This window comes from Pristis pectinata, chromosome 15, assembly GCF_009764475.1.
Source record: "Pristis pectinata isolate sPriPec2 chromosome 15, sPriPec2.1.pri, whole genome shotgun sequence".
In the NCBI taxonomy this organism is placed as follows: domain Eukaryota; kingdom Metazoa; phylum Chordata; class Chondrichthyes; order Rhinopristiformes; family Pristidae; genus Pristis; species Pristis pectinata.
The window spans coordinates 37320745-37337418 of record NC_067419.1 but is presented as its reverse complement, the minus strand read 5'-3'; the positions used below and the strand labels follow the sequence as shown (position 1 = coordinate 37337418).

Sequence of the window (16674 nt, the reverse complement as noted above, 5' to 3'; positions counted from 1 at the left end):
GAGTCTGCTCCAAGGAAAGGGAAAAAAAATGAGAAATGGGGAATGGGGGAAAGAAAAAAAACCTATTCTAATCCCAATTTCCGGCCTTATCCCCATATCCCTTGATATCCTGACTATTTAGATATCTATCTATCTCCTCCTTGAACGCCCCCACTGATCTGGCCTCCACTGCTGTACGTGGCAAGGAGTTCCACAAATGAGACCTTAACAGGGGTACTATGTGCAGTATTGGTCTCCTTATTTAAGGAAGCATGTTAATGCTTTGGAAACAACTGAGAGAAGGTTTACTAGTGTTTAAAATATTGTACAGGATGGGCTTGCATCTGCAAGAGTTTAGAAGAGTGAGAGTTGTCTTGATTGAAACTTAGAGATTCTGAGGGGTTTGACTGGATTAGTGTGGGAGAATCTAGAAGTAGAGTCTGTTTAAAAATAAAAGTTTGCCCAACTTAAATGAGGGATGAGGTGAATTTTTTTCTCTCAGAGCGCTATAAGGCAAAGGGAGAGGAAATAGAATCTTTGAATATTTTATAAGCAGAGGCAGGCGGTGAATATTTACTGGGATTAGCTGTGAATGTGGACTTGAAGCTACAATCAGATCAGCCAAGGCAGAGTCAGGCTGAAAGGGATGAGTGGCCTATAACTGCTCCTGATTTATATTTAAAGCCACTTTGTTATTTTCTTCTCGGATAGTAATTGGATTAGTACTTTATTAAGGTACCAAATATACATTTCACGAACTAAATAAAACAACAAATGTTCTCTTGACTGTTGCAAGAATTAACAAAAAATTTTAGCCCTTGTGCCCTGTAATAATGAGTCAAATAGATTCTCATAGTGTACACTGTAAACCAAAGGATTGGTTCATCTGACAGATCAAATAGTGTGAACTGGTAAAGATCTGATTCAGACTCTGAAAAACATTCATCATCTTGAAGGATGAAAGGAAACCTGACAAAGTCAGTCAGTCAGTCAGTGGTGCTTTGCAACAATTTAGGAGAAAAGCTTGATGCATGAGCCACAAACCTTTCAACAGTGATTTCAGGTCCATCTGTTAGATGGAACTCAAACTCTGGTTTCTATCTCACCTGGTGACTGCACAAACTTTGACTCAGTTTCTCTACACTGACCAATTGCGGACAAGACCTCCCAGTTGTCAGTGGAACCTGAATGTCTTCAGCCCTGACTTGATTCTGCTGCTGAATCAGACCCTTGAATTTTCTCTATTATGGGTAGTCTCTAGAGTGATAGAATCCCACAACACTGAAACAGGACCTGCGACCCACCAGGTCAGTGCTGACCATCAAGCATCCATTCGCACTAATCCTACATAAATCTCAATTTTCATTCTCCCCACATTCTCATCACCTTCCCTCCAGATTCTACACTCACCTAAACAGCAATTTAGAGCGCCCAATTTACTTACCAACCAGCACATCCTTGGGGTGTAGGAGGAAACTGGAGTACTCGGGGAAACTCATATGGTCAGAATCAGAATCAGGTTTATTATCACTGACATATATTGTGAAATTTGTTGTTTTGCAGCAGCAGTACAGTGCGAGACATAAAGACATAAAATTACAAGTTACAAAAATAAATAAATAGTGCAAAAGAGGAATAATGAGGTAGTGTTCACGGGTTCATGGACTGTTCAGAAATCTGATGGCGGAGGGGAAGAAGCTGTTCCTGAAATGTTGAGTGTGGGTCTTCAGGCTCCTGTACCTCCTTCCCGATGGTAGTAATGTGAAGAGGGCATGTCCTGGATGGCGAGGATCCTTAATGATGGATGCTGCCTTCTTGCGGCACCAAACTCCACACAGACAGTAGCTGAGGTCAGTATTGAACTTGAGTCTCTGGCACGTGAGCAGCAGCTCTACTAGCTGCACCACTCTGCCACCCCAAATAATTTAGAACTCCCTGTCGGGAAATCGAACCCTGGTATCCCACATGACAGGTGGGGTACTAAGTATTTTACTTCGGAAGTAACGAGTTGGCCATAGAGCATAACTTCTGTCAGAAGATTGTGAGGTATGGGCTTCACATATCCTGGACAAAAAAGACCACAAGCATCAAATTTCATCTGCTGATCATCCATTGGTGTTGAATAACTTCAAAGACTTTTTCTCAGATGTTGAAGATGGAAATTGTCCAGCTTTCATTCTCCCATGGAGCACCTGATCTGCTTTCATAACCAGAAAGGATACTGAGTACGCATGCCTTATGACAGACACCTTTGGTCTTAGAGCCATCAGCTTGTTGTTCCAGAGTACAAGGCAAATCTGCCAAAGGTAACAGAGGCTTCGCTGATTTTTACATTGGGTTTTTTGTCAAGGCTTAGTGAACTGGTAAGGGTTAAAGCAGGATAGCAAGCAGGAAGCAAGTGAACATTTAACACGACACTACTTTTTTACTACTCTGACAAGTAAGATAGATACCTAAGTTTTTGGCTTTATTTACAGATCATTATGAGTCTGTGCTGACCATCAAAAGTCCATTGATACTTTGTACAAAATAGTATTATACTTGTATTTTTTTTAAATCACAGGATGTGCTCAACAAGTCAGGTGGCATCTGAGGAGGAAGAAGCAGAGTTAACCTTGTAGGGCAAATTTTCTTCAGCCACAGGGTGGTGAATCTGTAGAATTCTTTGTCTTGGTGGGCTGTGGAGGCCAAGTCATTGGGTGTATTTAAGGCAGAGATCGATAGGTTCTTGACTGGTAAAGGGGTTAAGGATTACAGGGAAAAGGCGGGTGAATGAAGTTGAGAAAAAAAATCAGCCATGATTGAATGGTGGAGCAGACAATGGGCCGAATGGCCTAATTCTACTCCTATACCTGATGGTCTTAAGGTTCATATCCGAACGTGGTCTTCCCACCGATGCTATCTGACCTGCTGAGCATTTTCAGTCTTATTTCAGATTTACAGCATCTACAGTACTTTGCTATTGGATTTATCTCATACTTGTAATTGTTCTAGTAATACAATATAGAATAATGCACAGGTTTAATGATAAAACTGTGCCCCATATTAAATAATACACAAGCTTTCTTTCCCCGGGGTATTTACTTACGCAAGTTTGCCTGCATGTTTATTGTTCCATTGGCTTCAACAGGGGGGCTTTGCAGCAATTTGCCTAGTAAACTAACCCTAACCCGTTTGTTCGTACCTTGGGTAGGATCCGTGGATGCCTGCATTCTGTACCTGAATTAGATAAACTGTACCAGCTACAGTAATCCAACGTGTTTCTTTGCTCCATCTGCAAATGAGAAACTTCACTCACACTGGTAGCTCTTACATTGATTGGGAATGGGCAAATACTTCGGCAAGAAAAATAATCAAAGAGAAAATTGATATTGCAATTATTTACATTGCCAATTCATCTGAAATTTCTAAAGAATACAACTCTTCAGTGTCCATATACATTCCTCGAAAAATCGGATCACAGACACATACATAACGTTAGCATTAAACTACCTTATACATATAAATTATCGTGAAGCAACAATCAGAACTATTAAAAAATAGGCAGCACATATTCTCTGAAAGTCGTCGACGCAAAGGGAACAGAAGAGCGGAAATAACTCAAGCAAATAAAGCGAATGTTGAGTAAAATTGGCTTAAATGCAACCAGCAAATTAAACGTGAATCTCACTTCAAAACTGAACAACTTTAAAACTTCCATCGAGCATTGTATCAGCACAAATAACATGATTTTACAAAAACATATGTACAGCCTGCCTTCCAAGAAAATGTGAAAATCTTTTGACCATAACTGAACATTAAACAATTATTCTTAAAATAAAATGATGGAAATATAACATGAAGTTTTTCGATGACTGTAGAACAATCCCAGCCAAACTTCCGTCTCTGCGGTTTATCATTTTCTCCGATTATCACATGCTGTCGCCGAGACAGAATTTTGGAGTTTTACCCTGGAATACTCCCAAATCTAGCACAGCATGTAGACCTCTTAGACTCAGCCTCATCTATCTGCACGTTGAGAACCATTTAAAGCGGGTGAATTGGCCCACTATACGGTCGGACTATATATTCCCAATAATTATTCGTTTGTGAAAAAGTACTATCCACCAGATTCTACACAGAAATATCTTGAATTGTTAACGACTAAAAGACAGATGTCACACAAGAATAAACCATCGACTTAGATCAGACTTTATACACAGCTTGCAGAGTTAATGTTAAAGAAATCCAAACAGAAGCCATCAAAACCCAAGGCACATTCTACTTGTATCCAGCTATACCGTTATGTTTGTTTGTGTAATAATTTCAAGATAGTGTGCTTTTTCGGCTGTCGGTTTTTGTTTTGTTCATCAGGATTCCCCACTCCGATTCACTCTTAAAAAGATCGGCTCCAATAAAGACCGCTATATGCCAAAACACCGTAGCAGCGCAGTTAATTCATTTTTGTTAGTTCGCTGAATTAATTCACTTCGTTGAGGGACCGGGTCATGCAATTAAAAAACACTATCCGTAAATCCCCAAAATGATTTACATCAGACAACTTTTGACGAACACACATTCTCTGTATCCTTGTAAGTATAAAACCGAAGAACTGAATCAACTCAATATTTGGAACTAGTTTGTGGGGCGGGATCTTTTTAAAGTAGCATTTCAAACTTGTTTGGCCTTCAAACTAATACCGAATTGTGAATAATGAACCGTCACACCCCCGGGATATTTTACAGATAATACTGAAATCGCACTGATTTTGTTTATTACATATCTACATGGAAATTGTGAGATGCAGAATTAAAACATTGCAGATTGACATTTAACATCCGATTCTGAAATTATTTACCAAGTATATTTGCCGAATGTATCTAACTGGCGTTATGGTTAAAATCATAACGGCATTCATATCGCTGTCAGATAATTCAAAAGGAATTAATGTTGATTGTGTTAGTATTGGTGGCATGCATAGAACGGTCGTCACACGGGTTACTGATGGTGTTAAGTTGGCGCCAAAGAAAACAGAAATGATGCCTCAATATAGTTTTCCTTTACAGGTCAATTTTATTTACAATTTTCGAAGGATTTAATGTCATTTGACGAAAATGATTTCGGTTCTACTAAGAGAAAGAGCCAATTAGATTGCCTTTCTGGAGTTAGAAACTGATGAATTGCTAGAGTGAGTCCAACAGGTGAGCACTGCGAAGTGTGAATGGCTCCCATTCCCCAGCACTCCCGACCAAACTCCGAAATGTTGCTGATGTTCAATTCATCAGCATCGAACAATCTGCATTTTCACCAGAAATAGTACTGGCTAAACACTTGGATTTTATTTTGCTCTGGCTTTAAGTTTTATTTTCTTTTGCTTTTAGTTATTAGAAATCGGAATAACAAATTGTAAAATATGTTTATGGATATAAGTATAAATAGAATCATATAGGTCACTTTTTATAATGACGCTAGCCCTATTCAAACAATGGTTAGAAACTTGTTCCCGGAGACTGTAAAAAAGTGTTCATTAACGATGAAAATCGCATTGGATTTTAATCCATCGGGTATTATTTATTAAAGCTAATAATATTTGACATGGTTCTCCATACAGTTGAAATTTGTCTCTACATGGAGTAAAGTGGACACACCTCCCATCCCTATATAATTATATTACTAATCCCAGTGCAGAATCACATGTAAACCTTCGGGCCAATCACATCACACTGCACTGAGAAAGGAAGGCTCCAGACTTTTGCAAAAGTTATAACATTTAGAAGAGTCGTTCTTTAACAAGGGACGTCCGTTTTCAGCTGCGTTCGTCTTCGAAATTAAGTGGAGCGAGTAAAAGTAGTCTCAGTACCACATTGTTATTTTGTTCTTCATCATGCTTCCTAGTCTGATTCCAACACCCTCAGTGTCCTGGGAGGTGCTCGACCCATCTCCTTCTCTCAACTCACCTCAGCTCCCTGCTTTCCACAACTTGGGCAAAAGTTTTCTAATTGACAATTTGCTTCGGATAAATGGTCCCTTGAATCCACCGCTTCGACCGATTCCTGCAAACCCTGTGCCAGTGAAAGTGCCCCAAACTGCGGAACAAATCGACCCATCGGGAGGTCCACATCCTACAAGATCCTCCTTTCAGCTCGTTAACCCCTCAGACAACCAGTCGGCTCCAGTCACCTCCACCAGCCAAACAGTCACATACCCTGAAATAGGTAAGGTTTCACACCATTTCCACTTTATGAAGGAGATCATATTATATTCGGAGGCTTTAATATTTGATATATGTCATGGTTTTAACATCCCTTTTTTAAACGCGCCTTGTGTCAGCCCTTGACTTTTTAAAGTCTTCATTTATTAATGTTCCTTTTTTTGTTGCTACCTATTTAACACAGTTAATCCTAAACTTTTTGGACAGTGTTATCAATTAGTAATAAATTTCCCATCTGTAATTCTGCAATTCGCCCAATATCCTAAATGCTTTTCTGATCGATACTATTTTATTTGTCCACTTAACACTTAAAACTGAATGAAATTGCTCATCCTTTTAGACGTTACCCTTTAAGCTGCAAAGTATAGTGTGAACTTGGCACCAATGTAAAGCAGATTAACATAAAACTGGTACTATACTATGATACTATATCATGACCATACTACACTAATTCCGAACTGATGACAGTTCTGTTGTAGGAGGCTGCATTGCACAATTTGAGTTTACACTGAATAATGTATTTGTCTAGTCCTGGGACATTCACAAACATTCAAAAAATGTTCAGAAGAAACAATAAGAAGCAAAAGAACGGTGGAAGAGTTAGATGCACACATTGGATCTCTCAGCTTCTGTGGTCAGCCTCTCTCCTTTGCTTAGGTTGAAGCATTCACCTGACTGCTTATCCCATGGGCACAAAATTAATTGCTGTCTGTTTTCAGCATTTTCTGTTTGTGTTTTAAACACTAGCTTAGCACTGAGCCTGCGCCTCATTGATCTACGACAATGTGCATCTGGTAGTATGACTTGGGCTTGATGGTTGCACATTTTACACTTTGGACATACATTAAATTTAGACTGGTGGCCAGATGTCATTTGCATTTACCACATTAAAACATAATAAAAAAAATAACAAATTCACCACTTCATAAGTTCTGATAATACATTTTATGTTCAATGCCATGTGACCAGAGGTATTTCAAATAGATGACTTACAGCCTAATTCTGCTATGTATTTTCAATAGACGAGAAACTGGCTTCATTTCCAATGAATGTGGCCTTGTGAAATTGGCAATAATAAATGTTGCTAAGTAATGTGAAGTAATTTCTTGAAAAGTACCAGACTAGTTTGGTTCCGTAAAGACTGGAGACATTTTTAAGGATATTTTAGAATATATGTTGAACTCAGGACTTATAAATTGTTAACTTTACCCTCCCCCTACAATTCACAATGCCACTCATATATTTTAATTCTGTTTAAGCGAATTCTAATGAAATTAAAATTCCGAAGGAAGTCTGAGTTAAAGGAAACTTTGTAATTAAACAGCAGACTCACAAGCAGACACTAAATAATTTTCTGTTTCCTGCTGCTGATCAATCTTTTTTTATTGTCTTATTTTGCATAACTCAACAAAGCTTCTTAGTTGCAATTCTTGCTCTTCATGTTATCATTCAAAGGAAAGTGTGAACTATCTAGAACTGGGATTAATTGAAAATTCATCTGGTGTTGAACGGCCAATTTTGCATCAACATAATATGAGTTTAAACAGAAAAGACCTAAGTGTGGTAAAGTGAAGCAGCCTGTGATTCCCACTGGAAGCATCTTGCATCAGCTTGAGTTTGCATCGGTTAAAACAAAATACAAGATTTCTGTAAAGCCACATTTAAAAGGAGCCAGATGCCCATTTTGTTATTTGTTAAGGATTTTTTTGACATTTTAGGAAAAGGAGACAGTCCCATTTGACTCCTGCTCTTACTTCCATGGTAAGAATTAAACCAAAGAACTCCATATCTAAAATGCTGAAAGAAGTTTTGCAGTTCTGTGGTCTAAAGCAAGCAACCTTAAGAGGTTTATTACTTCTGTTATATGCAGAACAAAAAGGGAATCAACCTTTTTGTGCTGACTTTGAGTAAAACAAAGTTCAAGCCACACCTAAACCTTCAAAAATACAGAACATTTGATTTTGCATTCTAAAATATGTTTAAAAGCCATGTCTTTGACTCTTTAGAATGTAGATTGCTTTAGCACTACTTTAAGAGATAATAGTTTTTCATTTAGATTGGTTGAAATACACAATACAACTGCTGATCTTATATTTTTGTTTTATTTTTATAGCTTTATCGAAGTGCTTTCTGCCAAGTTTCCCGCAGGTCCTCTTGGCTTGCTGTGGTGGGTCCTGTCAGCAGCGGGTCTCCCCCACTGATTTTCCAAGTAAGTTTTTGTGCTGCATCAGTAATGCCTGATTTGTTTTGTATACCGTAGCAATACGATTTCATGTGGTCTGAAAATGGTTCCATGTCAAATGCCACGTTACAGCTGGACAGTTAATGTATTGTCATTTCAATGTATAGCCTTCTCAATGACATTTTGCAAATTTCCACAGTGACTTGCATGGCTTAAAAAGTCATTAACATCAGGTATACATTATTTAGAATGCATGATAGTTTATAATTGTGGCTAACACTCAATTTATCACAATGTTCTTTGCAGAATTACTTGCCCTTGAGGAAAATTACATTTATTTATAAATCATCTTCACAAATTATAAACAAATTTGATTCAGTGCAATTATAAAGGAAAGCATCAATGTTTTCCAAATATCAAATATACTAATAGGCATTGGTGGCACTTTTGAGGGATTACATTTGATTTCGAAAGGCAATGTCACTTTAAGTCACACAGGCTGTTTAGCAAATTCAGATTTGCAGTGACTAAATAGACTTAGGAAAAAAAACCTTCGGAAAGCTGAGTTGCAAACCTGAATGCTTCTTGACAAGTGATGCAGCAAATTCTGGCTGTTTAATGAGCTGAGACTCTTTGAAATGTTTTCACGGGACTGCCGCTTTCCCACAGAGCGTTTTACATGGCTGTGGCGCCCACACAATAGGCAACAGGGCCATGACCAATCACCACTTTCACTTTCTTCATCCACACGCGACCTCGCCACTATTTTTCACGGTAGAGATGAACTTTCCAAATCAGCCTGTGTTAAGAAAGTACTGGATGGGGGTCAGGTGCCCTTTCGTCCGGCCATAAATAAAGCTCTGTTTGCAAGTCTTAGCTCCTGTCTCTCACATTCCATTGGGGGATCCTGCAAAGCACCATCATTGGGATCTGTTCATTGAGACATAAATGAAATCGACTTTTATAGACTTTCTTTAACTGATTGGGGTACAGCCTCCTGTCTTCCTGAATAGAAATCAGTTGATCAACAGAGCAAGAATCTGCTAGTTTTTTTGTTTGTTAATATGATTAAATCTCCAGCCATTTAAAAATCCAAGTTTTTTGGCTGCCCTATCCTAATAATAATTTGCAATAATCTGTGCTGTACATATAGCAAGGATGCTTCCAGGCTTTTTCTGGTGTCCTTTTCTTTCAGCACTTTAAAATGTTGGTGTTATAGCTGCTACCAAAGGAAATGTTAAAATTTCCAGCAGGCTTTTGACTGTAGCATGGAATGAGTATACTGGATTTCGAGGAAGAAATCCAAGGAGAAAAAGCAACATGATCCAGAGAGTGTCTGCCAATAGATGAAACATAAATGTAAAGTTGGATGTCTCAAGATATGGAAATAGAGCTGAAAGGAGTCTTAGGGATAGCATCGGTTGGAGCATGGAGGCACGTAAAGACTGAGAAAGAAGTATTTTGGTAGCAGCTTTGGGGCATGGAGAGTTTAGTGGGATCCAATGTAGTGGAGAATATGGTGGTAGAATTATGAATGAGTTGAAGTGTGCAGTGAATGGAAAGTTGAAAAGCAGTATCTATTCAGGATAGGTATCAAATTCCGAGATGATAAAGATTTAAATTAGAAGTTCAGTGCAAGGTGGAGATTTAAGGCATTCTAAAATGTGGAGAAAAAATAGTGATCTAGTTCATGAAAGTGCATGTGAAAACAAATACTTGGCACAGGATCCAGCAAGACACAAATTCAATATTTTTGATTTGCTTTTTGGTTTTAATATATCCATGTAAGATCATTTTTACTGTTCTAAAATGAAATGTTTTTCCAAGTGCACATATGTTTGCATTTTGTATGCATGAATGTTACCTGCCTTTGACAGGTGGTCTTATTAATCTTCTAAACCATGAATGATGCTGGAGCAGCCTTTGGTGTTTTTGGCTTGTCAGATACCACTACTGTGAGTTGTCCGTTCATCAAAATAGAATCCCAATACAAACTATATAAATATAGATCTTCATTAATCAAATTTCATTGAATCCATGAAACTCATAATGAAATTAATAGTGCTGAACAAATTCATGACCACACAAGTTCATAATAGACATATTGATTTGTTTTACAGATAATGGCTGCGTCAATTGCACTGGCACTTCACTCTTTCATCTTTGTTATTAATGGATTATTGGTATACTGGGAATGTTTCAGTCCTTTAGCAATTAGTAATTAATAAATAGTGTAAAGAAATGCTGATATTGTAAAATTCAGTTAGACTTTGGAACAATATCACAGTATGCTGATGAGTATGTTGTCCAATTAATTACAAATGGTGTTCACCACTTATTATCAGGACTTATGATTTTCATGGGGAAACGGGTAGAATTGGAAAATGTGAATCCAGAATGCTGGTTAAGAAAAGATGCATGGAGACCTGAGGAACAAAACCTGAAATTTATTTATTGAATTGCCAAAATTTAGTTTATTATCTTCCATAAATTTCAGATTGCTAAATTCTTTTTGTTGGGAATAACCCCATTGCCACACCAAACCAAAAAAAAATTACAAAGAAATTCAATTGTGCTATGGAATTGAAAATTGAAACTTGTTATGTCCACCTGGATTGTTTTGAGTCAATCTAAAAATTCAACCAAGTGCTTTTTAAATCACCCTTGCTCTCCTGATATGGCTTGTGCATTGGGAGCACATAGGCTGATGTCATTCCATATACATCACTCAATTTCTAGCACTGCGGGAGAAGTTAGACCATGATGTTCCGGGAGCAACAATTATTGAGCAACCCTGAGAGAACCTGGTCTTCCCAGCAGAGCACTGGATTGGGACATGTGCATTTAAGTTAATTCCATACAACCGCACCATCCCTTGATCTGCTGCTACCCTGACCTCCCATCCTTTGAGTTCAAGGTCCTAACTCACTGCACAAATCCTCTCAAGCCATATATCATCATTGGTATTTCTCCCTCCCTTCTGTCCGATACTCCAGTGATCTCCCAATTTTCCACCCTTCACACCCCTGCCCCACCTGCCATTAATGTCATTGTATCCATCCTCCGACAGCAGTGCTCCAACGCCCTCCCATTAAGTGACCATACCACAGTCTCAACTGAGCTTATATACACTGCCTATCCTGAACCAGCCTTGAAATGGAGTACCAGGAGGTACAGTTTTGATCTGATAGTGTGCAGTACACAGTAGTGGCTTGGAAGCTTTGGGCTTTAGGAACAGCATGTTTTGCACCATAAGATGTTAATGGCATAGATTTTGCTGCCTTTGAAGACTGTTGCCCACAGGGACCATACATCCTTTTCCAACATAATTTTCTGTTAGGTGTCAATTCCAGGGAACTTCTGGTGAACAGCAACAACAGTTCTCATCAGGTTGGCTCAGCAGTCAGTAACATGGAAGAATTCTCACCGAGAACAAGCCAGGAATTAAAAGTTAAAATTTCATACTCTGGCTTATGGAGAGTGAAATATAGATATGAGATTAAAATGGAGCTGAAATTTCACATTTATGACTGAAAACAATTATTTTAGGATTCATTATATTTCATTTTTTACAGTGAGTTATAATCCACAAAACAAAATTGTACCTTTTTCAAGAAGGGAATCAATATTAAGCCTTATGGCTTACTGCATCATTGAAATCTTGCTCATCATGCAGTAGTATTAAGTATTTAGGGTATTATATAAGCTGAACAGTTCACAAGTCCTGTAATTCTCTTCAAGGCACTGATTTCCCATGGTTACAGTGGAGAAAGCTGCAAAATAGCTCAGCACATCACTGATAATTACCTTGGTATTTCCATGTTCAACTGCAGATGTACAATAACTAGGTTCCTGTATAAAACATGCTGTATTCCTAAATATATACTATTTTACTCTCTAGTTAGCAGTTCTTTCAGGAGCTGTGAATTTCCCCTTTGGCCTCAGGTTAGCCACAATAAAGCGCGAAGAGGAATTCTGCGAAGAGTGGTCTTTTCTGAAGAACAGCGGAAAGCACTGGAGAAGACCTTTCAGAAACAGAAATACATCAGTAAAACAGACAGGAAGAAGCTGGCCACTCACCTTGGTCTTAAAGATTCACAGGTACAATATGTCAGCCTACTTAATTCAGTGACTGGTAACTAATGAACAAAAGCTTATTCTATAAGTTCACATTCTATACATGAGAAAAAAAATCAGATTAAACAATGTTTGCAGCAGAAATATTGTGTAGAGTTGTAGAATTTTTAGTTCACAGAAGAAAGCCACTTAGCCCAAACTTGCTCTCTGCAAAAGCAGTCCAGTCAAATCCATTTTCTGTATCACAAACCAACTTGCAAAGCAATCCAATTAGTCCCATTCCCCCACTTAATTCCCTGTAACCTGTTGTCTCTCACATGCCCATCAACTACCCTCTGATTGTTCTGCCAAATTAGTTCTGTAAACTAGAGAAATCTACTTGAGTGTAAAATTAAAACCTAACCTGAACCTGATCAGACCGTGGCCATTCTGAACCCAATCTAAGCCTAAGTATTTGTAATGTATTCCATGTCTGACCTGAGCTAAGCTGAGCTGAGCTGGTCTAACCTGGAAGCAGAATACTGCTCCCAGATACTGACACTGAATTAGACTTGAGATCCACTCCAGTGAAAAGCACCCAAGCCCCTCATTCCTCATTCAACCCCCATGGAAGGATGTCACTACCTGACCCTGACAAAAAGGGAAATATACTGCAAGCCTGGGTAAAGGTCCCCACCCATACATACCCTTGCCAGGTATCACATCCTGCCAGTGACAGTGAGTCAAGCCTGAATCAGATGTCTGAGAGTGATTTTCCCAAGCCAATGATATTTCCTAAGCATTCCCTTGCCGTACCACTGTACCATCACATCGTACCACTGGCATTGAGTCAGTGTCCAACTTGAAATCAACTCCTGAAAATCACCTTCCAATCCCTTGTCCACTCCGTGGCTGAATGTCCACCCACTGACACCAAGGCAAACAATCCTTCATAAAGTACTGAGTTAGTCTGAGCCTGAATGTTTCAGCAGAATATATGTCCAACGTCACATATATGATTTGGTCCTGTTAGGCTTCATGACAAAAACCTCTCAGACTTTATCTGTGCAGATGTTCAAATATAATAAAGGGTAACAAGGCCATACAAAAATTTGAATACACTCAATACAGATTATGTACAGTATCAAGTGCAGAGTACACCAAACTTACAGTGCTACCAAAGTAGGCTGTATACTTTCTGCTTTTAATCATATTGTATATCATGCTGAATTCCAAATATTGTACAGAGTCAGATTAGTCAATGGAAAGTGTTATTCAGAATCAGGTTTATTATCACTGATTTACATGGCGTGAAATTTGTTGTTTTGCAGCAGCAGGACAGTGCAAAGACATAAAATTGCTATAAATAAAATAAATAAAAAGTGCAAAAGAAAAGGAATAACGAAGTAATGTTCATGGGTTTATGGACCATGAGAAATCTGATGGCGGAGGGGAAGAAGCTGTCTTTAAATCATTGAGTGTGAGTCTTCAGGCTCCTGTACCTCCTCCCCGATGGTAGTAACGAAAAGAGGGCATGTCCCAGATGCCACCTTCTTCAGGCACCACCTCTTGAAGATGTCCTCGATGGTGGGGAGGGTTGTGCCTGTGATGGAGCTGGCTGAGTCTACAATCCTCTGCAGCCTCTTGCAATCCTGCACATTGGAGCCTCCATACCAGGCAGTGATACAACCAGTCAGAATGCTCTCCACTGTACACCTATAGAAATCTGCAAGAGTCTTTGGTGACATACCAAATCTCCTCAAACTCCTAACGAAGTAAAGCTGCTGGCATGCCTTCTTCGTGAATCCATCAATGTGTTGGGCCCAAGATAGATCCTCTGAGATGTTGACACCGAGGAACTTGAAGCTGCTCACCCTTTCCACTGTTGACCCCTCAACGAAGACTGGTGTGTGTCCTCCTGACTTCCCCTTCCTGAAGTCCACAATCAATTCCTTGGTCTTGCCGACGGTGAGCGCGAGGTTGTTATTGCGACACCACCCAACCAACCAATCTATCTCACTCTTGTACACCTCCTCATTGCCATCTGAGATTCCATTAACAACAGTGGTGTCAATTGGTGAATTTATGGATGGCATTTGAGCTGTTATTACCCAAAGTTGTGGTTCCCTTCATGCCTGGATTTCTGCTTAAACTGTAGCTCTCCTTAATACTGGGTCCAATTGCTAAAAAATAACAAGGCTATTTTAAAGACTGCTGAAGGCAGAATTTAAGCTTGCTACTCCTTAGGTGAGAGATGAAGGAATTTCTTCAAAGACCTGATAAATGACAAATATCGAGCTAATTTAAATACAATTTGCATTTGATAATAGTAATGGATAATGTATTTGTATGTTAAATAGTTTTGATTAGTTTTGTTACAGGGGACTGTGTATAATGTTGGCATCTGTTTTGTGAGAGCAAATTTTACCCAGTCAAAAGAAAGAAGGAATATTGGAAATGTAAGGGCTGGTTATTATACTTCAGCCCCCCAGTTAGGAGAGGGAGTTAGTGACAATCTCCATGCTGAAGGTTTTATATTATTCTGTAATGCTGTTGTTATAATTGATTGCTAATATTAAGAATTTAGTTCAGTACTAAACTCAGTTGTTTCAGATTTTGTTTAGCCTTAAGAAAAACTTTTATTTTAGTCTTGGACTTCCAAATAGATGGTTATTTTAAATTATTAACAAAGCTGTAATTTTAATATTATTTTGATAAGTATGTGGGATTAGAGAACTGAAAAGCGCTCAGTTTCATTATGTTATTATTTGTACTGATGCTGTTATTGATATTTTCAACTCAAAAGGTAAAAATTTGGTTCCAGAATCGAAGAATGAAATGGCGAAATACTAAAGAAAGAGAATTGCTTACACAAGGATGTTCACTGGAGCATACATTACAAGAGAAACCACTCTCAACTTCTGACTCAAACAACAGTATTGCAAATGATCCTGACAGGAAATCAACACATACGGGCCAATCATCTGTGTGCAAATATGTTGCAATTTCATCAATGTCTCAGGGTAGTCAGTCTGGTGAGAACAGAGTTACAGATGTTAAATTAGAATTATTAAAAATACCTCCACATTCTCACTCTGTACAGCATGAAAAAGACACCTGAGAATTAAATTCCCAATGGTCACCAATAGTAAACTTCATACTAATGCTGTATTTCATGTGATCTGTTCCTCTGTCATTATAGGGACTAGCACTTTTTTGGAGACATTTTCAGCAATTATGACACCAATGCATGAAATATCGCGTGCCTGTAATAATGCTGTCAATGTAATTTATTGCATTTAAGCAATGACTCATTTGTAGATCTTCGAAGTTAATCGCCTTTGGGAATATGTTTTAGTAGGGAAGATCTTGACTGTAAAATATGCATCGTTTTTACACTTGGCCTGTATTTTTCAATTTGAATTTGCTAAATGTAACACATTTGCCATGGACTGTATTTTGATGTATTAAAACAAAACAGAATAAAGCAGAGTCTAATATAGGATTATATTTGTATTCTGCATTTTAACATTGGTAATAAAATACAAGAGCATTGATTATAAATGTTGATATATTATTTTCCTCTGGGAAAGATGCTAGGTAATAATTATAAAGTTTAGCATTACCACTATCTTTAATCAATATAGGCATTTTTCTATTAATCATTTAGACAAAAGTAGTTAAGAAGCACCTGTTGATACAAGTCTGGTGATGCCTGATCCTCTCCGATATCAAAAAGTAAACAAACATGGGCCTGACTAGTACTTGGATGGGAAATCCTCCTGGGAATGCCTTGACTTTACCTGGAGAGGTAATGGATGGTGCTGAGACCCTGCTGGGAATGACCTATGTTGTTTCTAATATATACAAATGACTTGGATGAGAATGTAGGGGGTAAGTTAGTAAGTTTGCAGATGACATAAACATTGGTGGAGTTATAGATGGTGAAGAAGGTTGTTTAAAGATACAGTGGGACATAGATCAGCTGAAAAGTTGGGCAGAGTAGTGGCAGATGGAATTTAATCCAGACATGTGTAAGGTAATGTGCTTTGGGAGGTTGCAATCTGGTAGGGGATATAGAGTAAATGGACCTTAAGAGAACTAATGTACAGAGAAACTATGGGGATTAAGTCTACAGCTCCCTGAAAGTGGCAACACTGGTGGACAAGCTAATGAAACAGGCATTTGGTATGCTTGTCTTCATTAGCCAAAGCATTGAGTATAAATGCTGTGATGTCAAGTTGCAGGTGTACAAAACATGGAATAC

The 16674-nt window shown here is 38.4% G+C and overlaps 1 protein-coding gene across 1 annotated transcript; it reads left to right on the top strand.

Annotated features, from left to right (window-relative positions):
• Positions 1-5842: 5842 nt before the first annotated feature.
• LOC127578570 (homeobox protein DBX2-like) lies at positions 5843-15889 on the top strand. The gene is made up of 4 exons (XM_052030718.1): positions 5843-6173; positions 8283-8378; positions 12253-12452; positions 15214-15889. The coding sequence occupies exons 1-4, from the start codon at positions 5843-5845 to the stop codon at positions 15526-15528; spliced, it is 942 nt and encodes a 313-aa protein (XP_051886678.1). The 3' UTR covers positions 15529-15889.
• Positions 15890-16674: the final 785 nt, after the last annotated feature.